The sequence below is a fragment of the Haliotis rufescens genome, unplaced genomic scaffold (genome assembly GCF_023055435.1).
Source record: "Haliotis rufescens isolate VD_foot unplaced genomic scaffold, xgHalRufe1.0.p SCAF_7, whole genome shotgun sequence".
Classification (NCBI taxonomy): domain Eukaryota; kingdom Metazoa; phylum Mollusca; class Gastropoda; order Lepetellida; family Haliotidae; genus Haliotis; species Haliotis rufescens.
The window spans coordinates 57,766,388-57,794,356 of record NW_025964361.1 but is presented as its reverse complement, the minus strand read 5'-3'; the positions used below and the strand labels follow the sequence as shown (position 1 = coordinate 57,794,356).

The following is a 27,969-nucleotide window of genomic DNA, read 5'->3' as shown; positions in this document are numbered from 1 at the left end:
AATTCTGTGAATAATGCTGAACGTGAATGTCTTAACGAGTGATATATATTACAAACACTAGACAGAAACGCTAGCTAGACCCTGTCTACTCAGTACTGGGCCATACACTGGGAGCTCATGTTTACCGTCTTCTTATCATTACGTCATAATCGTCACTACGAACAGACTCTCGTAAATGAAACCACACAGTGACTCAACCATTTAGTATTAAACCCATTCCGCGATTTGCCAGATTAAATGGAAAAGTGTATTTACATTCCCCGTCAAATCTTGACACGTCTCTTACAACGGGAGCTAGACGAATTACCTGTATCAACAACCACAAGCATTAAAAGTCCCGTCTGTATTTTAGACAAGATATACCGATATATATCAAATAACACTCTCGCGGTTATCAAAAGCCAAACACTCAAAAGCAGAGCAAGCCTCCTTGACTAACCCCTCGTTCAACATAGGATAGGACGGTAAACATTCCCAAGTACTGCAAGGAGCCTAATAACAAAATGCTAGTGTGTCCGGGCGATTTGATATTATCTTCTTATTTGCCTCACACTAATAATTCTTTTATGTGTAGATGATTTATATTAGCTATGAAATATTCTTTTTGTTGAAAACAGTCGTCGTTAAGTCGATCAGTCGTAGTTGTGTTTATGGTTTGTGCTCTACTGTGTTGGTGTTTTACTGTATTATAGGGAGCGGTATTCAATCATTACGTGAATATACATAAACATAAATTCAATTATCGATTTGGAGCAAGAAATATGTTCTTAAAACGCTGACGGTGAATACGTGGATTATATTTTCTCTGTGGCTTCTTACTGTTTGTCGAGTAAATGTCGAGATAATACAGTCGAAATGAAGGGAGGACACAACGAAGTGAAAATTACCTTCACAAAAGTTCACCATGACAGGTACGTGCAGATTTCATGTTTAAAATTCAAACTTTATATTGTGATGTACGATATTCGTACAAGTACACCTCAAATAAAATAAAATGTTTCTGGTAGCAAGGCTATCTATTTAAACCTATTTTTAATTGGGCACAATTCGTCAACGACACAAACGCGATGGCCTCGATAAGTCTGTACGAATCTATATCCATGAAGTTGAAAAATAAAAAAGAATTGACAAGCGCGTTTTCCCTTTCGTGTATTTACTAGCAACGAAATATAGTAACAGGTGTTCATTTCACCTCTCTGTCAGATCAGTCGATGTTCCTGTCACCTGAGGACTATTTACTACAATATTGTATTTATACACTTCACATAAATCCTAAGACAAAGTTTGACTCATTGAAACAGGCACATCTGGTATGTGTATACACTTGTTGCACATGAGATAAAATGATGTATGTTTCGGGGGCAAAGGTCAAATAAAAATGTCAAATAAAAAAATCATACATGTATGAGGTGATATCTACAAGAGTGCAGTTTGTGTAGTGTTACCGTCATAACTTGCAGTTATACTTAGGGGCATATGTGGCAAAGTCTTCTTAGGAGCCGCAATTCACTGAACAGAGTTGCGTCCCTCTGGCGTGCCAGGATCCTATAATCGCAGCGTCGAATTCCAGATTCGCCCTTTATGATCCCGGGTTTGTCAGTACCAAATAAAAGCGACAAAACAGTGTTCATATCCATCAGAAATCTATGCCGAAAACAGAGTCGATTGTAAGATTCCGACCATATCATAAACAAGTGTTCAAGAATCACTATCAAATAGTAATGCTACCAGGTGTTCGCGAAAAGGTGAGCGTATATTGCACCACCTGTGTCATCCGTCACAAACACATTCAAAGGCAAATCAAGTGGTCACCTGATAACATTTTGTCCTCCACATGTCTACCGTAAAAGTTTTAGAAGGTTTTACTGAGGCCTTGAAGCCATGCCAGTGAGTATCATCAAAGGGGACCGCCTCCGTGGTCTTGTGGTAGAGCGTCCGCCCGGAGAGCGGAAGGTTCCGGGGTTCGATCCCCGGCCGCTTCATACAAAAGACGTTAAAAGATGGTACTTGTTGTTACCCTGTCTGGCGCTCGGCATTAAGGGGGTAAAACAAGGACTGGTCGGCTCGGAATCAGTATACTGTGTCTGAGTGGGGTATTCATGTTAAACTGCGGCATGGTATCTCAGTGAGCTAGCACTATAAATCGGCATCAGTCCGGACTAGTACAAACAGCCACACAAACACACACACGTACATGCACGTCGCTATATAAGTGCAATAATCTTGGACGCGACGTTAAACCCAATTTCACCTCATCAAAGGGCAATCCGTCTAAGCACTGCACCACGTTTATAATTTGCCAATTTGATTGAACACAATCCTAATTGACGACAATGAGACTGTCCAACACATTGTCAGTGGATGCCCAGCTTTGACACAAACACAGTATCTCAAACGACATGATGGTGTAGCTCGATCATTTTATTACCGTCTTCGTCATGCTTGTGGTTTTGACACAGAGGTCCACCCATGGTACGACCCGGAATATGTAGAGGGCGTCATGGAAAATGATGAATACAAAATTCTTTGGAATAGGCCCGTTTACAGCCTAAGACGCATCCAGGTCAACAAACCTGCTCTTGTCCTTTTTGATAAATCCAATGAAATCATTTATATCATTGAATTTTCTGTCCCCTTTGACACTAATGTGATTGACAAGATTGAGGAAAAACATGACAAATATGCGGACCTGGCTTTCGAAATGTCACGCTTGCATCCGAAGTTCCAAGTTGTCCGACTCCCCCAGTGCCTTAGGTTTGGTACCTCCCAATCTGTTGACTGGCATTGGGAGAGTACCCGGGTTTGCTACCGGGAATACAGCCCTTCTGACAATCTGGGTAATGCAGAAGGCTGCAGTGTTCGGGAGTCTTCACATTCTCTGAAAAGTTCTGAGTGGGTTTGCCATTCGCCGTCTGGGCTGCGTGTAGAGGGGGCAAGGGCCCTGAGGTGATGATGAGCCTACCCAGCCTGACTGTGCCAGGATCACCCAAACCGTCTTTGCTGCATTTTTTATTTTAATCTGTAATGATGATGATGATGATGGTGATGATAATGATGATTATGATGATGTTGATGATGACAAGGCTTTCACTTGGTGACAGGGCTGGCCAATGCTCTGAGACGTAACAATTTATCGTGTAGAGCTACGTCCCTTAGTTGGCAGGATCCGCTGATACTGGGTTCTATTCTTGATTAATCAGCATAATTGGTGCGTCAATACAATGTCACGTATCGTGTGCTTCACACAAGTTATAAACGTCTGCGGCCTCTGTCAGTCTGGACCTTCGTCAACATTAAGTGATATAACTGAATAATAGTGAAGAAAGCGGAGTTAATAAAAACAACAAAACCCTTTCAATGATCGATTGTGCGATTCCGACTTTATCATATGCATGTATTTATGAATCACTACCAAATATGATGATACCCCGTGCTCAAAGAAAAAGGTGAGCATAACCTGCCGCACCGGGGGCACCCATTCAAATCACTCCAAATAAATCACGCAATCAATAAATAGTGGATAATGTTTTGGTTGCATTAAGCTCCTGAGAAATATTATTGTAATTTGAGAAAATGTTGGTGTTCTGTCTTCCAGCACAGCTCCACGAACGTCTTCCAGGACGCACAGACATGACAGGCATCGCAGAATGTCAGTCTCTAGTGCGCATGCCCAGGATGACGTCATCGCATCGCCACAGCCGGAGCCGCAGGAAGAAGCTGAGCCTAAAATACAAGTACGTGTCAGACAATTGTTATAGTTCATTGCTTTCGAATCTCGTTTCCAATTAAAACCGTATGAAACCGTTAACGATCCGGGTTACAAAGCAGATGCCAGCCGCAATGTTGCAGTTTCTGGGGCTGGAAAGTGTTTCACAAAGCGATGTTGGTGCACTGACTGTCGTAAGCATATGGAAGTATGAACTATGATCTATGAATCATGTAAGTTCATGTACATAGTCGTGACAGCCATTCCACATAACGATAAAAGCATTACGACTTGTGTTGAAGCATAAGAATTACAACAGTTTTAAACCAACAGACGAAAAACAATGCAATGCAACGCCGATTTTGGAGGTGTGGTGAGGTGAAATGGGGTTTAACGTTCAAGATTATTGCACTTATATACCGACGTGCGTGCACGTGTCTGCGTGCGTGCGTGCGTGCGTGCGTGCGTGCGTTCGTACATGTGTGTCTGCTTGTACTAGTCTGGACTAATGCCGATTTTTATAGTGCTAACCCACTGAGATACCATGCCGCAGTTTGAATACCCCACTCAGATACAGAATACTGACCCCGAATCGAACAGTCCTTTTTTTATCCCCTTAATGCCGAGCGCCAGACATGGTAAAAAGAAGTACAATCTTTTGGTTTCGTCTTTTGGCATGACGCTCCCGGCGATCGAACCCCGGACCTTCCGCTCCCCGGTCGGATGCTCAACCGCTAGACCACAGAGGTGGATGCCGAATTAGGAAAACGACTTTAACACTGCCGTTAGTCAAAGTTATTATGAATGAGTGAGTTGATTTTTAACGCCGCTTTGAACAATATTCCACTTATCAGCTTGTCATCTTACTGTGAGAGAAGACCCCGAGGTGCTGCAGGTCTCTGACGTTTACCATGTCGTTGAAACCCACGATCATATATACATTTTTCCGTATCCAAGAGAAACCCTTAACAGCGAATTGCTGCGCCTTAGACGACAGGGTAGAGGTTACGGTAGAATGAGGTATGATAGTCACAGTGCAAAAGTCTTTATGTTGAACGAGTGAGTGAGTGAGTGAGTATGGTTTTACGCCGCTTTTAGCAATATTCCAGCAATATCACGGCGGGGGACACCAGAAATGGGCTTCACACATTGTACCCATGTCGGGAATCGAACCCGGATCTTCGGCGTGATGAGCGAACGCTTTAACCACTAGGCTACCCGACCGCCCCCTTATGTTGAACGAGACCCGGGACCCTCTTCCAAACTTACAAAGAACATTACCATCATTTTCGACGTCAGTGGGAGTGTTAAAGTATATGAGAAGTAACGATAGTCGTAAAACTATTCTCGCTTTGTGTGAGTGTAATTCATGAAAGGTCCTGTTTGCTGCCCACGAACCGTGTCGTACATGCAGTTAAATTCCGTATACATGTATAAACACCGTGTGGTAGTAAGTTTAATTCTTTGTATGAAAGGGTGACAAGCTTCCTGTTTCTATATACCATGCACTAATATTGACATTAATATGAATCATATTACATGATAAACTACCATAATAATATGTATTGATTGTTTTACATTTCTCAGCTACATAAGATCCCCGGTCGTGTCATACCAAAATATGTTAAAATATGGTACTTGTTGTTACCCTGCCTGGCATTAACGACATAATACAGGGACTGTTCGGCTTGGAGTCAGAATGCTATGTCTGAGAGGGGTATCTATGTCCCGCCACACCTCACCTGAAGTTCATCAACAGTTGACTCGGAATAAGGTTCTGTTGTTATTTTTTTAACGATGATTTCTTCATATCATTAACTATGTTATCAACCTTTATCACAAATTATATCCATGCAAGCCCTTTGAATACACCTCAGTTATGTTTCTAGGTTTATCAGCATCATACCCGTGCTTGTGGGTTTCACCAAAGTGGAAACGTCTAAGAACTGAATCACTTCGGGCTTTCCTCCCACATTAAACCGACGCGCCGTGATATAACAGAAATACTGTTCAAAGCGGCGTTGACCCCAAACTCACTCACTCACTCGCTCTTCCAATACATTCAATACCAGTGGTCTACAAACTAGGTGAACAAGAATGCGTGACACTTACGGTAAAATCACCCGGTAGGTTAAAAGATTATTGAGTGTCCTACACAGATAGATAATGATCTGGATGACCACTTGAAGATGGACATTAGGGACATCCAATCCGCAGCTATCTGAGGCATGCTGACTCCCGGCTCGCGTTCCTCAAACAAAGTTATGGGGATTTGGACAATAGGTGCATGTACTTGGGGATACCGGAGAAGAATGGGTCATGCCAGCTTGTCATAAGTGAATTAAAGAGAAGCAGTGGTCAGGTTGCTTCTTTGTATGAAAGAGTGGCAAGTTAGCTGTGTCGGTATATCGTGCACTGTTACTGACATTAATATGAATCATATGAGATAATTAAATACAGTAAAATAATTAATAAATAATAAATAAAATAAATAATAAAATAATTGATTGTTTATCAGTTTCTCAACTACAAGTGATCTGGTCGCATTATACCGAAATACGTTAAAGATGGTACTTGTTGTTACCCGTCCGGTAGCACGGCACTAAGGGGATAAAACAAGGATCTTGAGGATCCGGATAATATTAGGTCATGCCAGCTCGTCGATTGAAGACAACCGGGAGGTCAGGCACGGAGAGCTGTTCCACAATATCGTGGATCGTTAATCATAATGTCAGTCAATGGTTTGCCTGGTCCAGACTCGATTGTTTACAACTAGAATTTTACTGACTGTGGCGTTAAACACATTCATCCACTATCTTATTAGTTTGCTCTATATTTGAGAGTGACGACAGCCGAAACGTGAAGCATGCATTGTTGATCCGTCCTTTTGCAAGTACCCCCAACAAAAGGCGGCTAACTGGAGGGCAGGCCTCGATTTCTCGAAACAAACGATAAGTCGGGGCCGGATCACCATGCGTGCGTTGGCTGACAGAATGTCATTCGACTCGTTGCTCGTGCTATCAATTGCTGGTTATATCTTTAAGGGGTATAGATGTTGCAGTGAAGACAGGATTGACTTTCAATATGATGTGATTTTATGCTAACTTCCAATAGGTTCTGTCAAGACTTACGTTGGCGCCGTCCCTTGGTCCTTTTGGCACTGTATTCTTGATGATTCTGCGTATAACAATATTAATGACTCATGTTTGTGTTGGTATTATGCATCTGGCACATACTGCATTTGACATGTAAGCGATCTTACACGCATAGTTTGTAAAAATACCTACGAACTACGTCAACCTCTCTTCCTTATACCATGATTGTAATCACATCGTATCAATACTGAAAGAGTGTTAATATTATCATCTCGTCATAACTTCCCTGTATAATTATGTAGACGTTCAATCTGTTATGTCTTGGCACTGATTCGATCTTTCACCCTGTTTACCTTGTTCAGCGGAACCAACATAATACATTCCACAAAAGTAATGTACAAAGTAATAACATTAGGCTATTTATTTGTAACCTGAAACGACATTCAACATGTCTTGACAGCCAACGACCGCTTCAGCTCAATGACATACGAAATACATGGATTTACATACGCATTCATGAAGATAGCAGCATGGCGGTGGACGATAGAATTCTAGCATGTGTTGATGGGCTATCCGTGTTTCTTCCACACAAGCCTGGGAACATATATGCCATTCATCAAACCCTTTGAGCCTATTAGAGCCACAAACAGATAACGGGGCAAATCCCCACCTAACAATGAGACAAGGCAAGATAATCTTCATGGACTAATGACCAGTTTACAACCTCGTTGCTACAAATAGTCCGCTTTTCATTGGTAACTATGAAAGTCACAAGGGCAAAGAAGCTATTTGTATGAAGGATTGAGCGCTTGAAAGGAGCGGGTTGCACCAACACTGTCAATCCTTTGTCCAAAAGTGAGGCTTCCAGTGATTTCCAGTGTCGTGTAGCCAGAGGTCGGGTTAAATGACGAACTGGCTTAAAGAACGTGGCGTGGTGAACGTGTTTATCACACCTTTTTTATGTCGGCCGTGAAGTAAGTTATAAATGCATGGGAAAGTTAATTGCTTGCGTACAAGGAGCGAGGTGCGTGCTCTAGTCACACAGTGTAACACATACGGTCATATGGTGGTTCGCTGGAGACTTTATGTGTGAAATGGGACGTGTAGGGTGTGACCCAGGAATGTGTGAGGATTTGACCCAGGCATGTGTGAGGATGTGACCCAGGAATGTGTAAAGATTGGACCCAGGAATATTCTGTGGGACGATTTTAAAAACTGTGGAAAAAATATTTTCAAGAACTGGAATTTTTTATCAACATTTGAAAAGGATAATAACTATTTTTTGTGTTGTGGAATTTCGTTGTTGCTCCATTACTGATTGTAACATGGATCAAGTTGATGGTCTCAGGGTTAACCTTCGGAATGGATGTTAACATTCTCTTTGGATCTGCATGGGATCAATTAACGGATACTATGCACACTACTAAGAGTTAAACATCTTGGACTAGCGTGATCACATACTTAACATGGTAAAACTACCCCCACTGGAGCATCCAGTCATGCTTCAAAAGATCAAGCCGACACAACATCCTACCAATTATTCAGAAAGACCGCGGAGACAAAAGTTCAAGTCAATTATACATTACGGCCCCTCAAGACAGGAAGTATTCGAGCGTTATCTGGTTGACCCGGTAGTGGTGGTGCGAGGTACCCTTCCGATTTCTCCACCCCAAAACCCCGTGAAAGAGAAAAGACCAGTGCTCAGACGTAGACATTCGTCACTTAAACAAGACATTACAGATACCTATATACAGACAGCCGTGAATATTGACATAGAAGCGGAAGTTAAACTCGAGAGAAACAACAGTTTCGAGGATCTTCAACGGAGTTTGGGAAAATCCAACTTTCGTGGTTTGAGTCGATTACGTGAGGACGATGTGGAGGTAACCAGCTGTGAATATCCTGTTATACTATCTTTATATTGTATGAGACTTATATTGTTTTACGGTTGCAGTGTTGTACAATTTTGACATGTCGCAAACATTATTTGAATCAACATCTTCAGTGACATTTAGGAGCTACCTTGACGGCGGTGTCATGAGTTTTACTTCTGTATATTTTATTATGCAACGTTCAGCACCGGCTTGATGAAGGCACTCGCAGTACTTGCTTGCTGAAGGTACTCGCAGTACTTGCTTGCTGAAGGTACTCGCAGTACTTGCTTGCTGAAGGTACTCGCAGTACTTGCTTGATGAAGGTTCTTGCAGTACTTGCTTACTGAAGGTACTCACACTGGCTTTATGAAGGCACTCCCAGTACTTGCTTAAAGAAAGGTACTCGCAGTACTTGCGTGATGAAGGTACTTGCAGTATTTGCTTGATGAAGGTACTCGCTGTACTGGCTTAATGAATGTACTCGCACTGGCTTGCTGAAGGTACTTGTACTGGCTTGCCGAAGGTACTCGTACTGGCTTGATGAAGGTACTCGTACTGGCTTGATGAAGTACTCCTACTGGCTTGCTGAAGGTACTTGTACTTGCTTACTGAAGGTACTCACACTGGCTTGATGAAGTCACTCCCAGTACTTGCTTAAAGAAAGGTACTCGCAGTACTTGCGTGATGAAGGTACTCGCAGTACTTGTTTGATGAAGGTAGTCGCTGTACTGGCTTGATGAAGGTACTCGCAGTATTTGCTTGATGAAGGTACTCGCAGTACTTGCCTGCTTAAGGTACTCGTACTGGCTTGATGAAGGTATTCGTACTGGTTTGATGAAGGTACTCGCACTGGCTTGATGAAGGTATTCGTACTGGCTTGATGAAGGTACTCGTACTGGCTTGATGAAGGTACTTGTACTGGCTTGATGAAGGTACTCGTACTGGCTTGATGAAGTACTCCTACTGGCTTGATGAAGGTACTTGTACTGGCTTGATGAAGGTACTCGTACTGGCTTGATGAAGGTACTCTCACTGGCTTGATAAAGGTACTCGTACTCGCTTGCTGAAGGTACTTGTACTTGCTTGCTGAAGTTACTCGTACTGGCTTGCTGAAGGTACTCGTGCTGGCTTGCTGAAGGTACTCGTACTTGCTTGCTGAAGGTACTCGTACTGACTTGCTAAAGGTACTCGTATTTGCTTGCTGAAGGTACTCGTACTGACTTGCTGAAGGTACTCGTACTGGTTTGCTGAAGGTACTAGTACTGGCTTGCTGAAGGCACTCGTACTTGCTTGCTGAAGGTACTCGTACTGGTTTGCTGAAGGTACTAGTACTGGCTTGCTGAAGGTACTCGTACTTGCTTGATGAAGGAACTCGTACTGGCATGGTGAAATTACGTTTATCGAAACATCGGAATGGAAGCATTAGGTGGAGATCCATAGATGGGTTGACTGTCTTCAGGGATTTGAATCGCTCAATTTTACATTATACCGACTGCTATTTCTTGACTGAAAACTAACACTGCATAACTAAACTTCTATCTTCTAGAAAAAAATAGGATATGTGTAACTAAAGTATTGTAGGGATTTAGTGACTATATTGAGTGAGTGAGTTAGTTGGGTTTAACGCCGCTTTAACTATCAGTAATATCACTGAGTGTCAGCTTAATGCAGGAGGAAAGCCCGAAGTGATGCAGGTATCAGACATTCACCACTTTGTCGTGATACTAAGTTTATCGGACTTGTTTATCGCATCGATAACATCATCCCTATTTTGATTAAGCCTATTAGTTCTTCATTGCAGCCGATTGAAAGGTTCAAGAGATGTGTGGAAAAAGTCGTCTGGATTCAGAGATTTGTCGGAACAGGAAGGTAATCATTAGAAGTACACGTAGTATACCAGTGTGTGCTTCAAACAAAACGTGAGCGTAATAGATCAGTTAAGCTTAAATTGATCTTTTGACTAGAAACGGCAAACTAAGAATGACCCTTTCAGCTACACCACTCTCCACTGGCAATCGAATTTAACACTACAAAAAGATAATAGAATTACATCGAATTACACATTCACCATGTTCACAGAGACGTACTGAATATCCGAGTATTATGTGCAAGGGGACATATGTAGTGAGTGAGTATGGTTTTACGCCGCTTTTAGCAATATTCCAGCAATATCACGGCGGGGGACACCAGAAAGGGGCTGGACATATGTAAGTGCGGCATGTTCAGATTTGTGTATGGTTCAGAGGGTTGGTTAAATTGTTGCACTCAAATATCTTTATTTCAGAGAAAATGGTAAACGCGACATCAAGGACTGGAAGCTTATGTCATGGACGTTGGTTTACGATGACCTTGGCCTCACGAAGAGGTCATATGCTGACCTTGGTTTGTCCTTTGATCCTACAGAGTTTAAGTTGAAAAAAGAAGTATGTATAAAATTTTCCCATTTAATTATAAAAATGAGACATGTGTGTTATTAATATAATAATGCTTTGTTATATTGTGTTACCAGACGATTACGTCGCTTTAACTGCAAGGGTTATACCTTATAAATCTAATTGATTAAATCTATGTGTACCTTGAAATAAGGTGGTATTGTATGAAGTACCAGGACCCTGTTCCACAAATGGTTCTTAGCTATCATAAACCTAAATTGCCTTGCAAAAGAAAGTATGCAACCATATTTGATGGTGGCTAAAATCAAACAAGGAAGAAATGGTTATTCTGTGGTCGTGTATTTGATACGAGTATTATGGTTGTATTTTGGACCCTAAGTTTGCACGGTTTTGGTGACTGTTTTCAACCCAGTAACGTTTTGATAACGTTTGTAATGTTTTCGTCAAATCAAATTTACAAGTCTATACTTTCTTTTGCTCGGCAGTTTATGTTAAAGTATAAGAGTTACGGTCATCTTAGCGCACAGATCGCTTTGTGGAACGGTCCGAAAGACTCTTCTTGTAACGCCAAGTAACGTAATGTGTGGTTCTATTTCACATATCAACATCGATAGGAAAATATTTTATGTTTGCATGATGCATGCTCATGTTACATTCACGTTAGCGGAAACATTCAGTAGACTTGATTGACAAAATCAGTACAACTCTCTTGGAAGGAACTCGTGGATATAATTAACTGATGTCTTTAGTGAGTGCCCATTATTTTAAATTTACGATGTTATGTGCAGTTTTTATCATACCGTTAAATTGCGTATATGGTGGAGTAAACTGGAGGGAGGGGGTGGGTTAGCCTGGTGGAGAAGCGGACGCTCGCTACGCCTAAAGCCGAAGTTCGATTCCTCACATGAATGCATCTGTGGTTAAAAGCGACAAAACAATGTCGACAAGGCAGAGTCGATTTACTATATCATGAGCATGTGCCTATGAGTCACTATCAACTACCATTTGTTCGCGTAAAGGTGAGCGTATCCTGCCCAATGATGACACCCGTCACAAACACATGCAAAGGCAAGTCATTTGTTCACCTGAAAAAAACACGGAAACACATCGTACAAGTCAAAATAGGGAATTGCATCGGACATCATTCTTGTGTTTGGAAATGCCCTCCACATGTCTACCATAAAACTATCTGAAAGCTTTACTGAGGCCTTGAATGTTGCAACCCTGATCAAATAGCTTCGTTTGACGCTGTTTGAAATCTTGGTAGAAAGAGCTTGTTCGATTGAACCTCAAAAGTGAAATGTGGACATCAAGGGCTGGAGCTGCAGGAATATTGATCGACATAGAGGGAAAATTGACTTTTGGAATGTTGAAGTCATCTGTTGGGAAGTCCAATTATTGTGTCTCGTAATATCGCCTGCCTGTGGGAAAATAGCGTATCATACTTTCTCATTTATTTACAATTCGATTCCGCCGTTGGTCAAATGCCCAAAGTCCATTTCTGGTGTCCCCCGTCGTGATATGTCTAGAATATTGCTAAAGGCGGCGTAATTTCCACCTCACTTACTCTACTTATTAACTCCTCACCTTGCAGCATCACATCAGTACCGAGGCGAAGGAGATTCTATGCATGAAGCCCACAGATCGGACCGAGGAGCAGCTCCATACAGCGCAGTTATCTCTGGACCAGGCCGTGGATGCATTCAACGAGTTCCCCATCAAGATGCAGAAGTCCCTTGTCAAGGCAGGGTGGTACGAACAGTAAGTGTAGATTGTCATGTATGCATGTAGTTGTCTGTTGAATATAATGACAGATTGCAATATTGTATTAAGTAGCAGGAATACACCGTGACTGTACTATCGATGTACAGTATCGCTTACAACGTTTTGCGTACAGTCAGTAAGATACTTACATGTGATTTATGAAGGGGGGATGGTTTGGGTCTAACGCCGCTTTAAACAGTATTTCGCTTACATGACGGTGGGTAGGTAATAAGTAGGTAAAGCCCTTCGTGATATATGGCGTCAAGGTTAACCACTGCGGAATTTGACCACAGACATGAAGCTAAATAATCGTATGGGGTGAATCTAGCCCACGCCCAGTTGATCTGTTAAAGATAAATGAGAAAGTTGCCAAAAATTAGGGAACTGGACAACACTGCCCCGACCAAACCGGGAGAGTTGTGTGTTTTCATTGGTAACCTGTTCATTTAACCGCGCTAAACTAAATTTGAAACCGAATGCTTTGTGTGATGTTTCAAATGTTCATTTTATCGCCGTTAAATCGACAGGTGGCCCAGCTCTACATTAAAGAAAACAGCTCCATTCTACCATGACAAAATTGTACACGAGATCTTGGGTGTTGATTCTGCATGAGTTGAGTCCAATGTGTTCACCGATAATAGCCTTGACAACATATATGTTCAAACATTGAAACAATGTACAGCCAAGTATGGTACATATTATTATTTTTAAATGCCTACCAACAATGCCTGAGAAGGAAAATCATTTCTATGTATAAGCTTCAATGGTGATGGCCCGTCAAATCGACTGTTTCAATCAAAGGTGGTAAATTATTTTTTGAAACCTCTGATTGACCAATCAGAATTAAGTACTTTCCTATTCATGGTAGAACATCTATAAGCGAGTACGTGAGTGAGTTAACGTTGTTCTACAGGATAATTTTTTTTTATTCCACACTCTAAGGCTTATGGCCCATAGTACAATTCTGTTTTCGGGAGTGGTTACAGATCCGTTTAACAGGTCATATTCTAATCAACATAGCAGGATAAATGAACGTTGATAGATTTTTTAGAGTATCTTTATCAGTTGTTGACATGATCGTTCTAAATTTTTGTAGAGTGGGATGTACATAACAAGGCAGATCAATATACTTATAATGATAATAATAATAAGGTGGTCGTATTTTGGACAAACTAACAGAAAATGAAACTCATCTTCAATCGCATTTAAACCACATTGCTCACATATTCTCAATTCCCTGGCTATGTTTCTATTCCTGCCTACTTCGATCCTAAGTCTATGAGAGCTGCATCTCAATTGTGCTAAACTTATTCTAAACCTTTTAAAGTTGATTTCAAACAAATAGTATTCTGGGGAAATTGTTGGCTTGAAAAGCTTGTAATAATTGCATTTTTCTGAACTTAAAACATGCGATGCCCATTTTTGTAAGTATATTTCCTTTTCGTAAAGATACTAAAAATAAATCTGGATTGTTTGGTACACATTGATTATGCCAACATACCCATAGCCGCAATCATTTAAGAACGACTTTACATCATATACCCAGTTGCGGATTCCATGTTTTTCATACAATAACATCATAGTGTAACATTTTCTAGGTAATCTATCAAAGGGCATTTGAAGAATATTGAACAAATACTTAAGAATTCTAATATGTTGAAATATGTAAAGTGGTACACGTCCACATTCACCATATACCATAACGCTCGATGTAGAGGGGTTTTTTTACGCCAAGGAATCGTTTACAAGCATACAGATGGACCAGTTCAATAGTTCAGTATTCAGTATGCCCCCAGACCTCTGCTCCATATAAAAGAATTGGAGTAATTTTTGTATCAAATATTTAAAAAAAGATTTGATATGAAAGATCAGTGAGTTCTTGAATGTTCTTTTAAGTCGAAGTTAAAAAACTTAAACATGTACCACGGCGGCCAACGAGTACAAGTCTGGATTTGACAAAACAGTGGTCGTTAGTATGAACCATGATCTCGGATGAGGATAATGCTATGCCCGGATCCCACTGGTGTAGAAGGCTTCTTCCTGGTGGTAAAAAAGTCTTCCATAGCAGACATGACGACATCAGCATGTGCATAACGTGTACCAAAAATGTTTGGGAAGAGGTTGAAATCTGACGATGGTGATTACAGAAGATGTTCAGTGAATTCAAAACCAGTCATGCATTGCAGCCATGGCGACAACAGACGAGCGCACATGTACAGATGAATGGTCCCGGTGGGACAGTGGCGAACCAAAGCCTCATTCAGGGTTACAGACCCCTCCACAAAATCAGCTTGATCTGCTTCAAAACGACGTAAATAGTGAATACCTGGTCACTTTGATGCTTGCAGAAACTTGCTACCTCGTTGTGTATTTTGGTTCAAATACATCCTATAAGCATGAAAAGTGTCGTACTATATTTTTTGGAAGTTAGGATCAACGGCTTATGCTTATCAAGAGGCGACTAAGTAGATCGGGTGTTCAGGCTCGATCACTCGGTTAATTCGAGGAATCGTACCCCTAAGGCATTTAAACCTTGCACAAAATATCAGTCACTTATTTGTCTGCTCCAAAAACGACTATTTACTTCCGTCGTCATCGTGAAACAAACAAGCAAATTACAACTTCCAAACTTACAGTGGGAGATAGGTCATTAAATGTGTGAGTGAGTGAGTTGGGTTGAACGCCACCTTGAACAGTATTCCAGATATATCTAAGCCTGTCACGTTCCTGTGTCAGGAAAACCCGACGTGAAAGTCTCAAACGTTCACCACTTTGGTATGGCTGCTCACAAACCTAGAAACATGATCGGGGCGAAGCGGGATTCGAACCCATATCATAGGTTTCTGGCGTGCCCAAGGTACGCAACTCTGCACAGCAAATTGTGGCCCCTCATTATAGGACACCACTGTGCTATGTTAATGAATATGCATGTTTAGTACCACACTCCATCCATGTGTCAGTGTTAATGTTTCAGATTTGAAGCTGGGAGGGTCATCATTCGTCAAGGACACATTGCTGATAACTTTTACATGATTCTCTCAGGAACAGGTAATTTCCTCTTAATACTATCTGTTGATAAACGCCTAATAAAGCAAATAACAAGCTGTTGGACATGTTGGGTGTACAGTGTATTAACGGGCGTAACATATGATATCTATCCACAACCGACAATTTATCGTAACATTGATATTGACTATAAACATTCCACAGTATTATGTACTCCTACTGGGTACACAACAAACCACTTATCATGATAGCCCTGGGTCCCCGAAGTCCTTATGAGGTTGACTCGGGTGAACACAAATCATAGTTCTTCGTCGTTCAAACTAGAGCACAGTCGCTGGTGAGAGGTGAAAAACAGCATTGTGTGTACACAACACCACAGTTGCCGAGTAGCATTTGAATTCGAAAAATATAACTAGTTGAAATTCATAAAGAAATGTTATGAAGTTAGTCAACCGCAATTTGCTGTGCAGAGTTGCATCCGTTAGTCATACATACATTAGCCATACATCTACGGTTGTGGGATCGAATCTCGATTCGCCCGAACTATCTTTGCAGGTTTGTCAGCACCATACCTGTGCTGTGTTCGTGGGTTTCACCACGCCGAAATGCAACCTCAATATTCTGTTGAAAACAGCGTTAAACCAAACTCACTCACACAGTCCAACTATGCACCTCTACAGTACAAGGTATTTTAGTAAACTAAGTTAATGGACGTGAGTTATGTATTTCTTTGGATATAAACATAATGAGTTTTCAGTATTGATCTTTGTTACCTGCAGATTTTACGGTACATAGTTCAACTTGGAAACTTAGTGCTGTAGCTTAAAATGAAGTGTATTGTTGAAAGAGAAGGCTATTTGAAATCACCGTTTATGGCCAAGAAGCAAAGCATGTCACTATATATAACAATGGTGTTTTGTTTACAGTAGCATGCTTAACACAAATATAAATGAAGCATTCACCATGTGTTGCACAGTTACTTTGTAGGCAAACATTAAGTTGACACACAAAGTAAATATATCGCACCACTCTCACCTCCTATTATGACCTCACACTTTTCTATTACCTCAGCTGTACGACAATATATGTGGCGCATCACTTTTGTATTGAGCAGAGGCGGTGATGGGAATATTGCTGAAAGCGGCGTAAACCCACACTCACTCAATTTATTTTCAGAGACACCATAATTAGGTCTCAGAGCTGTCCCTTGTTGTTATAATCCTCCATGTGTTCTTTTGTCAAAATGACAATGGAAGACCTATTCTCACCCGGCAAAAAAAACACCAAAACGAGGCTCAATATAAGTATATAGGTATTTGAACATGCTAAATTTATATGACGGTAATGTTGGTTAAGAGTGATCATATTTGGAAAAGTACTGCTTATGTTGGAGATCATGTCCCATGACAGCGTGAGTGAGTGAGTGAGGTTTAACGCCGCTTTGAACAGTAAAATGCAGTTATCTCACGACTTGTCTTTTCAAAGTGGGAGGAAAGCACGAAGTGATGCCTGTCGTTTACTGGAACCCATGAGCACGGGTATGGTGCTGACTATTCTAGAAACATAATGTGGGCGAATCGTGATTCGAGTCCACGATCATAGGTGTCTTGTGTACCCAAGGGACGCAACTTTCAACAGTGAATTGCGTCGCCTTAGAAGACAGGGCCACCCGTGTCCCCATGTCGTCATGAAGCAAAACTGTACGTGACCCAATACCAGTAGCTATACCGTGCCTTTACATGTGTTGTCTTGTTACAGCTGTAGTGACGATATTAGCGACGAAGGACTCCGGAGAAGTATACACCTTCACAGCCAATATACTGCAGAAAGGCTATTGCTTTGGGGTATGTAACATAACATCACACCTCTTCAATATCTTTAACGAATGCGATGAATACATGCAAGGAGCAATATTCCTCTGTGAGAAATCGAATCTGGAGCTTATTAACAAGTGGATGAAATAATGAGCAACTATCCACGCCGTCGGGGTACGATGACACACAATCAGTCAGGGCACATTGTGATCAGACTGAGCACTAGAAGCTACACCTTGAATCTTATGCCATGTGTGGATATAAGGGCTCTCATATACCAGACAAAATGAATGAAACCACTAGTTATACTGAACGCTTGTATGCATAAAGCAGCAATTTGAATCCCTTTCCTACGATTTTGTTTTATTGTCGCAAGCTTACATCTAACAAAATGCATGGCCTGCGAGGAAGTTGACGTGATTTAGTTGAGAGACGGGATGTCAAATTTGATTTGAAAATACTGCGGACGGATGTCTCGAATGTTTGGGAAGTCTAGTGGTTCCCAAACATTCTAAAGCGGTGGCTCGTCAGGGTTGAAAAACCATTTTCGATTGCCCACAGAGGAACAGTGTGTGATGCCAGTTCATGGTGTTTGATCGTGACCTCCGCTCAATCATTCACTTTCACTGATTCAATAAGTTCTTTGGGTGTTCAAGTCTGATGAAAGGAAAATGTTAGCCTAGCCGTTTAATGTGCAATATTGGCCCTTGTGACGTAGCCCAATCCGGTTATCATGTGTTTGAATCCTACATCCTCTCTGATAATTATTCTTAGTTTGTCAGCACAATGCCAGTGCTCTTGGGTTTCACCAAAGTGGTAAACGTCGAACGCGTGCATCCCTTTAGACTTACCTGTCACGTTAGGTTGACATTTTAAAGTGGCGTTAAACCAAAGTAAATCACTCACCCACCCACCAACCCACTTACAGACTCACTCACTCACTCACCCATCTACTCACCCACTTACTTACTCACTTACCCTTCCACCCACCAACCCAGCCACTCACTCACTCACTCACCAACTCTCCCACTGATTCATTCACTCACCTACTCACCCACTCACTCATTCCCGCAACCCCTTACCCATCCATCCAACCAGCAAACCTCCCACCCACTCACTCACTCACTCACTCACTCACTCCTATTTCAATTCTAGGAACTGGCTCTGATTAACCATGCCAAGCGGAGCGCCACAGTCACATGTCGAGATGACGTCGAGCTCCTTGCACTGGGCAGGGAGGACTTTCTCGACTTATTTACGAAGGCAGAGCGTGGTAAAGATCCCGAGCACATCAACTTCCTCAAGACACTACACATACTCCGGGACTGGCCTGTTGATAAAATACCTCATGGCAACCCCGAAGTCTGTATCTTCATATACGTCAGGTAGGGGAAGCACAACCTGAATGTGAAGAGATTACATGCATATCATATTTTGTGTCATTATGTGATAAACAGTCATAAATAACTGTAGTTTTATTTAGTACATGGCAACACATAAAATAGTTGATGCTCATTGCACATAATGTTTTCTCACACATTCGCTTAATGTCTTCACATTTAGAATATTTGTACTTAAAGTCCCTGATAATCTACGCGTCAACCCCTCATTATCTACACGTACAGCTCTTGATAATGTACATGTGAAGCCCTGATAAGCTAAACGTGTGACCCCAGATAGTATACACGTGAGGCCCCTGATAATCTGCACGCGTGGCCCCTGCTAATGTCCACGAGAAGCTCCTGATAATCCACACGTGTGGCCCCGAAAATCTACACGTGTGACCCCTGATAATGTACACGAGAACCCCCTATAATCCAAAACGTGTGGCCCCGATGATCTACACGTGAAGCACCTGATAACCTACTCGTGAAGCCCATGATAATCTATACGTGTGGACCCTGATAAACTACACGTGAAGCGCTGATAGTATTTTGTTGAAATTCCCCCATACTCTAAATGTGTGAGCCCTGATAACCTACACATGTCGGCCCTTCTACTCTACAATAAAGATCCTTGACTGTGTGCGCAACACATGAAGCACCTGATAATCTAACCGTGAGGTCCCGTTGACCTTGCTGTGTTCCAGGAGAGACACCGTGCTGTGTAAGGAGAGCAATTCTGGAGAGTGGGTGTACGTCATCATGACAGGGTCGTGCCGAGTGTTGAAGAACCTGGACGACACGAAGCCCACACTGACCAGGGTCGGAAACCAGACCCTCACATCGCCCCGGACTAAAACCCCCACACGTAAGCATGACGAGGGAAGGGACAGACACGGTTTGCAGTAGCTCAAAATGTAGGGGGGTCACGGGTGGCCCAGTCGTCGAAGGTGCCGCGATTCACTGTGCAGTGTTGCGTCCCTTTGGCACGCCAGAAACCTATGATTGTGGGTTCGAATTCCGGTTCGCCCCGATTATGTTTCTAGGTTTGTCAGCACCATACCCGTGCTCGTGGGTTTCACCGAAGTGGTAAACGTCTGAGACCTGCATCACTCCGGGATTTCCTCTCACATTAAGCTGACACGCCGTGATATAACTGGAATACTGTTAAAAGCGGCGTTAAACCCAACTCACTCACTCACTCAAAATATAGCTCAAATAAAAGTGGCATCGTCTTCATATCGCCCTGGAATATGCTCTATGGTTTAGTATAACGAGGGAATGAACAAAAGGTTTGCAGTTACGATAGATCAAAATATAACTCTGATAAAAATGTCATGCCCTAAAAAACGGATATGCCATTTCCTTGACTGATCCACAATGTCTCATGTTTATAGCTCGAGCTACTCCAACACCTCGAGCAAAGTCCCCCGCGGTGGTGTCAGACGCTACGTCAACGACGGACGATCAGCCCACACCACGTCAACGGAGACATGGCGTCGTGACATTGAAGGCAGCTCACTTTGAAAGGTCAAGGCCAAGTGACGACCAAGATGAAGAAAGAGGTATGTCTCAGGATGATCATGAACATAAATACGCATGTTTTAAGATTGCTTGTATTGAACTAACTAAATACACACAGAGATTTTAATTGTCGTAGAAAGGAACTGTTGTAACCGCGTTGGGGGGAGAAGCAAGAGGACATTAGACACAGAGGCAGAGACATCGGGGACTCAGGGATAGATAATGTCCTCAGTTCCCCATGTTTGCAAACTAGGGTATTTATAATACTCTTTAGTTTGTGAGTAAGTGAGTATGGTTGTTCGCAATATTCCATCAATGTCAATGCGGAAACCACTAGGCTACCCCACCGCCCAAGTTTATAATAATGCTATCAACCACTGTTGTTTTGGTACAGACTCGAACATGTACATCCAAACATAGAAGCAGCAAGTGTAGATATAATAACATACAACATTTATCTGCCCACATTTACAAGAGGTTACACTATAATTACCTACAGGTATACAAAACAGGGCTACGACATCTAATAGGGGGGGGGGGGGGGGGGGGGGGGGGGGGGACGACTCATTATATTTAAATTTGAACGCGAAATCATCATCAAATCACTATTTTTGAGAGGATAGTCTTCGTGAACACAACCATCCACTTGTGCGCACATGAGTGCGCATGACCATCATACAAAGTCAATATAAGATCCCAGGACGCTGAACATTCTAGAGAGCGAGCTTGGCGCACGACTTCTAGACTAGTTAGACTATGTTAAAGTATTGGCTTTGCGATAGTCAGCGGTAATGATGCTTTGTGGAACGGGGCCCAGGCTTAGTGTCTGACTGTTCTACTTCTGTACAGAGCCCGTGGTGATCCAGCGAAAACCCGAGCACCAGCGGAGGCTCGACAGGGAGTACAGGCGTCTGCACGGCAGACTCACCAGGAAACAGCACAGGAAGATCCTCGAGGCCGTGCTTGATGAGAGGAGCATACTCCCGTCCATCAGCGGCGAGGTATGTGTTGATGTCAGGGTGGGGACTTGTCTCCATGTAGAGATGGATGCTCCAGCCCATCGGCAGTGATGTATGAGTTGATGTCAGGGTGGGGACTTGTCTGGATGGAGAGATGGATACTCCAGCCCATCGGCAGTGATGTATGTGTTGATATCAGGGTGGGGACTTGTCTCGACGTAGAGATGGATACTCCCGTCCATCAGCATCGAGGTGTGTTGATGTCAGGGTGGGGACTTGTCTCGATGCAGAGATGGATACTCCGGCCCATCGGCAGTGATGTATGTGTTGATGGCAGGGTGGGGACTTGTCTGGATGGAGAGATGGATATTCCGGCCCATCGGCAACGAGCAATGTTGATGTCAGGGTGGGGACTTGTCTGGATGTAGAGATGGATACTCCGGCCCATCGGCAGTGATGTATGATTTGATGTCAGGGTAGGGACTTGTCTCGATGTAGAGATGAATACTCCGGCCCATCGGCAGTGATGTATGATTTGATGTCAGGGTAGGGACTTGTCTCGATGTAGAGATGAATACTCCGGCCCATCGGCAGTGATGTATGATTTGATGTCAGGGTGGGGACTGGTTTAGATGTAGAGATCGATACTCCGGCCCATCGGCAGTGATGTATGATTTGATGTCAGGGTGGGGACTAGTCTAGGTGTAGAGATTGATACTCCAGCCAATCGGCAGTGATGTATGTGTTGATGTCAGGGTGGGGACTTGTCTGGATGTAGAGATGGATGCTCCGGCCCATCGGCAGTGATGTATGAGTTGATGTCAGGGTGGGGACTTGTCTGGATGTAGAGATGGATACTCCGGCCCATCGGCAGCGCGGTGTTTATTTATATACATGATGGGGTGGTAGGTCATCTCAAGAAAGCCATACGTGAAGCTAATTCAAATAAAGTCGGCAAATAAGAGAGCGTGTGCTTTCATTTTCAAGGCAATGATCGACCCACAAACCTTTTTATATCTTCGTTTGGTGACTTGTCTGGAGGTTCTCAAACCGTATTCAATGTAAGATGTATAGTACGGTACGAACTGATGGGTATCAGTATAAACTGTCTGTATAATTCAAGCCTGTATGTGATGTGTTTTTTGTGTATAGACACCCCGCACGTCTCCTCGCATCAGCATGAGACGACACCACGACAACTTCCAGACCAAGCCTCAAGTCTTCATCGAGATTGCCAAACTTGGGCCTGGCGACATTTTTGTAAGTTGACTCTTGTTTATTTCAGTTTTGTCAACTGATACTCCTTATTAATGAATTGATTGTTTGTTTTTAAATGTTACTTTTCAGCTTTTCCTGATATTTTTGTCAAAGGTATATGTTTTCGGTCATCGTTGAAAAATACCCCTTTTTCATGTAAATACGAGCCTGAAAACACATTTTTAACTTAACATCCAGCATGTTAAGCAAAACACATATTTGGGGGGTAAAGTAATAGGACAATAAATTTGTTTCTCTGTTTCATTCGGGAACATTTCTTTTCAAATGTCAGTTTCCTACTCGGCTCTTACGGTGAGCATTTTATGCTGGGAAGCTCTCTTACCTTGAATCCCCTTGGGGTTAATGGGAGGGGTATGGTGTACGCAGTTATTCCCACCTAAGATGTGTCGACCTTCCAGGGCTTGGAGCAGGTGGTGATGGCGGGGATCAAAGACACAACCAACTGCAGCCTCGTGTCTGATGGAGCTGAATGTATTCTCATTAACAGGAAGTTCTTTAAGAAGCACCTGTCGGAAGAGCTTGCAAAGAGAATGAGAACAGAGGTAAGATACATGATTGAGGGGAACACGGGATGCCTATTGAGTTTAATACCATAATCGCGTCGCGTTGTGGATCATGGATTCGAATCCCAGATTCGTCATTGTTGGTTTCAGCGTTGAAGTAAATGTTTAGATCTCATCCCTAAGAAGCTTGCGGGCATTGATAGAAAATATTTTTTTCAAACCGGCGTCTACTCCAACACAAACTCTCTGTGGATGATAGGTCCACTGCAAAAGATTGATATGCAAAAACGATATTAAGTAAGTCATTTTAATAATGTTAATTATAGGTAAATACATGTATAACTTAACAGTTGCGGCAGGATTTTCCTGAACAGTATTTGTTCAATCATGGACTCAGTAATGTGTTGATTAGAGAAATCAGATCATTTTCGAGTCTGACCCGTGAAGATTCCGGGGTAGAATAGGTCTTCAGCAACCCATGTTTGCCGTAAAAGGTGACTATGCTTGTCGTAAAAGGGGACTAACGGGATCGGGTGGTCAGGCTCGCTGACTTGGTTGATGCATGTCATCGATCCCAATTGCGGGGATCGATGCACATGATATTACTCACTGGATTGTCTGGTCCAGACTCGATTATTTACAGACCGCCGTCATAAAGCTGGAATATTGCTGAGTGCGGCGTTAAACAACAATCCAATCCAATCCAATCCAACCCATTTTCGAGTCTCATCCAGGTTATCAACTTGAAGATATTTTTTACCATTAAAAAAAATTATATTTCACAAATCACTCTCTGCTATGCTACAATGGTTTCAGATTCAACCATTTCCGTCTGAAGACACTCTGCAGCGTAAGCTTCAGACACAGACAAACTGGGACGCCTTCAGACAGATGACTGTGGACGACCAGGTGTCCTACAATAAACACGTCCACAACAGCACAACGAAATACTGATTGTAGTGGACTACATACGGCAAAAACCTATAAAGGGTGCCTTACTTGTGACGCGGGTATAAAAAAAACTTATGAAACACTTCAATGAAATAATGATCGATTATCCAGCGTGGCATATCTCCTTCCATTATGATAAATACCCTAATATTCTAATTACACGGCACCTAAAATCGTCATCCAATCAAATTACACGATTTCGTTAACAGAGAAACTCCGTATAAAGATATCACAAGGACTCGCCTAATGCACCGTCTCAAATACAACAAGAAATGCCTGATAGCAATAAGTACTTCCCTCTCCTTTCAAAAAAACATCTTTTCCAGTTCAATCTGATTTGTAATATAATACTTTATTTGAAATATTTAGAGGGCTTGCTGGAACGAGGCCGTTAGTTTGAACGTAGATGTCGAACTTTCGGCCAGTCGTTATATTGTGTTTGGGTGACGAGTTCAGGCTCATCAGCAACAAAAATCCTATGCTAGGACACCAGAGATGATAACTGTGACGTTACTTCCTCGCCCGCCACGATGATTTGGTGTCGTATTGATCCAGGGTATGTATGTCGTAATGGAATGGAAATAAAATACGCTGGATAATCGAGGTTGAACTAAGTACATGTGATGTAGTGAGGTCAGGGTGACGGTTGGCCAAGCCGTCTAAGGATCCGCAAGGTGCGGAGCTCCATCCACTAACCTATGATCGTGGGTTCGAATCCCGGGTTCGCCCTTATTATGTCTGCTAGATTTGTGAGTACCATACACGTGCTCGTGGGTTTCACCAAAGGGGTAAACGTGCCTCACCTCGGATTGTCCTGTCGCATCAGCATAAAACGACTGCGGCATTAGAACCAAACTCACTCACTCACTCGCGCGCCCAGCTATAGGGTCTCGTCCAGTCGCTGTTGACATCAATTATGATCAACTGCTTACTCTTTGGAATACGGTATTTGGTATGTTCTGAGACTCATACAGATCTAAAGACATTAGAATGAATTATCTTTCAACAAAATCCTTTTCCATTTTGCCACACTTTTACCAGCGATGTTGGAAGGACTTTATCCCAGTTTCGTCCAAAAAGTTCTTCGCAGCTGCCATCACGTCATCGTCCTAGCAGAATGGGGTCTGGTTAGAGTTTTCGTCATGTTTGGGAACAGATGTCTGACAGAACCAGACAAGGGGAATAGGGTGGGTGCTGAAGGAGTTCAAAGTCACACTAGTGGATTGTAGCCATGAAAACGACTGAATTGTGCACTGGCGCGTTGTCCTGATGGAAGTGCATACATATTTAGTCAGCTTCCAACTTAGAATTTCACCCCGTAACTACCTTGAAGTGCAGCAAAATGTGTACCATTTATTATCTGGCATTTTTGGAAGATAGTCCATCACGATAACACATGCATCCCAGAACACGTGACGACAACTTTTCTAGCCCGTGGGACAGGCTTTGTCGTAAATGGTGGTGATGATGCTTTCACGTTGTCGATTGACGTTTGGGCATGGTTAACCCAGGTTTCATGCATAGTCACAAAACGATGTAAGAACCTTTCTGGTAAAGCTTTAGACAGAGCTATATTATCATGAGACATGTGGTATGTTTTTCATCAAATGTCAGAAGCCTTGGACCCCACGAAGCTGATACTTTCTTCATGGCCAAAGTTTCTGTGATAATGGAAAGTACTCTGTGCACTAGCAACAAGACATTCGCCGGTCGATCACCACCATATCTGGATTCTCTGGATCCTTTCTGGTGTTGCTGACATGACGGGCCTTCCAGGAAAGGGGTCATCTTCAGCCCTCCCAGCCAGGCTTAAACTCTGCTGCTCACCACTTTACAGTGGCACAAGAAGGGACATCCTTCCATAGTGCTGTACTCATATCTTCATGGATGACTTTTGTTGTTGTACAAGTATATGATCACCACACGTCCCTCAAGTTTGAGAGGGCACGGGTGGCCCAGTCGTCTAAGGCGCCGCGATTCGCTGTGCAGAGTTGCGTCCCTTAGGCACGCCAGAAACCTGTGATTGTGGGTTCGAATCCCGGTTCGCCCCGATTATGTTTCTAGGTTTGTCAGCACCATACCCGTGCTCGTGGGTTTCACCGAAGTGGTAAACGTCTGAGACCTGCATCACTTCGGGCTTTCCTCCCACATTAAGCTGACACGCCGTGATATAACTGGAATACTGTTAAAAGCGGCGTTAAACCAAACTCACTCACTCACTCACTCCCTCAAGTTTGTTATAGAGTTATAGAGTCCTTAGTAACTGTCACAGCAGCACGATTTGCTCAAGTGACCCAAGATTTGGATATTTACATCTGTGTCATCATATAATGTCCACAACAACAAAAAATAATATCACGCAATTCCTTCTATGTGAGGTTCAGAACTCTATCAACCCTCGTATCTGGCGCCTGGCAGGTTTCAGAGCATTCGTACCAATATCAGATATCGATCCTTTATTATTTAAAGACGACTTGAATTTGATGTCAACAGTTTCTGGTGGGCCTGGTTAGGTATGTAACATCAAAACCACTTGGCTGCATCACCTTGGCGCATCACCGATATATGCGTCCTACTGGAGTCAATAGTAAATAAATAAAACTTAGATAAACATATTACATGACTAAGGGTAACGTAGGATGTAGTTCAAAAGAATGTAAACAGAGTCATCATATTTGAGATAATACACAGGCATTATGATAGTACAATGTGTGATATAGATAGAGTGTATGAATGATTCATGAACTTAGTCATGTATGTTTCGTATCATATTCTTTAAATAAGGATACAAAAGACGAATTATTGATATTCATATTTCAAACTGTGATCAATGTCATTTTCTGTATATTATTGAGTTAATAACTTGATTATAATTGAATTAATTTCTTTGAAAAATCGCAAACCCCAACATGCATGAAGAGGGGAGGAAGCTCCGATGAACAAAATTTCTTTAGCGTCTCTTTATTTAAAATTCAGGCAATCTAGGTCAATACCTCTACACGCTGGTTTGTACTCGATGATATATATTTATTAGCGATTCTGTGATTTATCTGGATCTCATGTTGGTGCAATAAAGTGATTGCAAGTGTTTCTATTGTCTATATCATGTTATTTGTTCTCACAAAAAACGTGAAGCAATCCATATGCCCCTTGCTACCAAAATAACACAAACATAGTCTTTGGTGTGATACGTGTGTTTCTTTTATAAACGACTACATTTGGTTTTTTTTCAGAAAGGAGACCCAACTCTCTGTCATTTGTTTTTCCCATTATTTTCTTTTAAAAACGTGTGCAAACTCGAGTATGACCAGGGCCCACTTGCACAAAGCGATCTTAGCGCTAAGATGATCTTAACTCCCATACCTTAACATAGGCTTACAATAATCGTAGCGCTAAGATCGCTTTGTGCAAGTGGGCCCAGGAATGCTGTAACCTCCCTATCTCAACTTAAATGAGCTCTATGTTTTTTCAAGCAATATTCCAGCTACATTGTATACCACAGCAACCTGTAAATAACGTCTGGGCCAGGCAAGCCATTACTGATATTATGACTTACGTACCATTTGGGTACAATGACATGCAGTCAACCAAGATACCGAGCCTGACCACCTGATCTGATTTAGCCGCCTCTTACGACACACTACAGTGTGGGAACATTCTAACTGGGGCACATAAACCCGCTGATATGGATCGGGTGGATTTGTAAGGTCCTGATCCGAT

The 27,969-nt window shown here is 42.4% G+C and overlaps 1 protein-coding gene and 1 long non-coding RNA gene across 3 annotated transcripts; one reads left to right on the top strand and one right to left on the bottom strand.

The window, feature by feature from the left end:
• Positions 1-559: 559 nt before the first annotated feature.
• LOC124147575 lies at positions 560-26,313 on the top strand. Of its 2 annotated transcripts, XM_046518222.2 has the most exons (14): positions 560-911; positions 3,596-3,734; positions 10,477-10,544; positions 10,960-11,098; positions 12,663-12,829; positions 15,807-15,880; positions 17,597-17,682; positions 18,808-19,037; positions 19,742-19,902; positions 20,432-20,599; positions 21,408-21,559; positions 22,670-22,777; positions 23,194-23,337; positions 24,115-26,313. In XM_046518222.2, the coding sequence occupies exons 1-14, from the start codon at positions 856-858 to the stop codon at positions 24,250-24,252; spliced, it is 1,830 nt and encodes a 609-aa protein (XP_046374178.2). In that variant the 5' UTR covers positions 560-855; the 3' UTR covers positions 24,253-26,313. The 2 variants fall into 2 exon arrangements, with proteins under 2 accessions (XP_046374178.2, XP_046374176.2); XM_046518220.2 differs by lacking the exons at positions 560-911; positions 3,596-3,734 and adding an exon at positions 7,486-8,684.
• Positions 3,417-7,508, bottom strand: LOC125376157. The gene is made up of 3 exons (XR_007219077.1): positions 7,312-7,508; positions 6,838-6,883; positions 3,417-3,723 (listed from the first exon to the last, which is right to left on the bottom strand). It is a non-coding gene; the product is annotated as an uncharacterized LOC125376157 (long non-coding RNA).
• Positions 26,314-27,969: the final 1,656 nt, after the last annotated feature.

Coding starts and splice junctions, on each gene's coding strand:
- LOC124147575 (XM_046518220.2), top strand. CDS start 8,268: ATGGTAAAACTACCCCCACTGGAGCATCCAGTCATGCTTCAAAAGATC. Junction 10,545..10,959: donor AGATTTGTCGGAACAGGAAG/GTAATCATTAGA, acceptor TCTTTATTTCAG/AGAAAATGGTAAACGCGACA. Junction 19,038..19,741: donor TGTATCTTCATATACGTCAG/GTAGGGGAAGCA, acceptor GCTGTGTTCCAG/GAGAGACACCGTGCTGTGTA.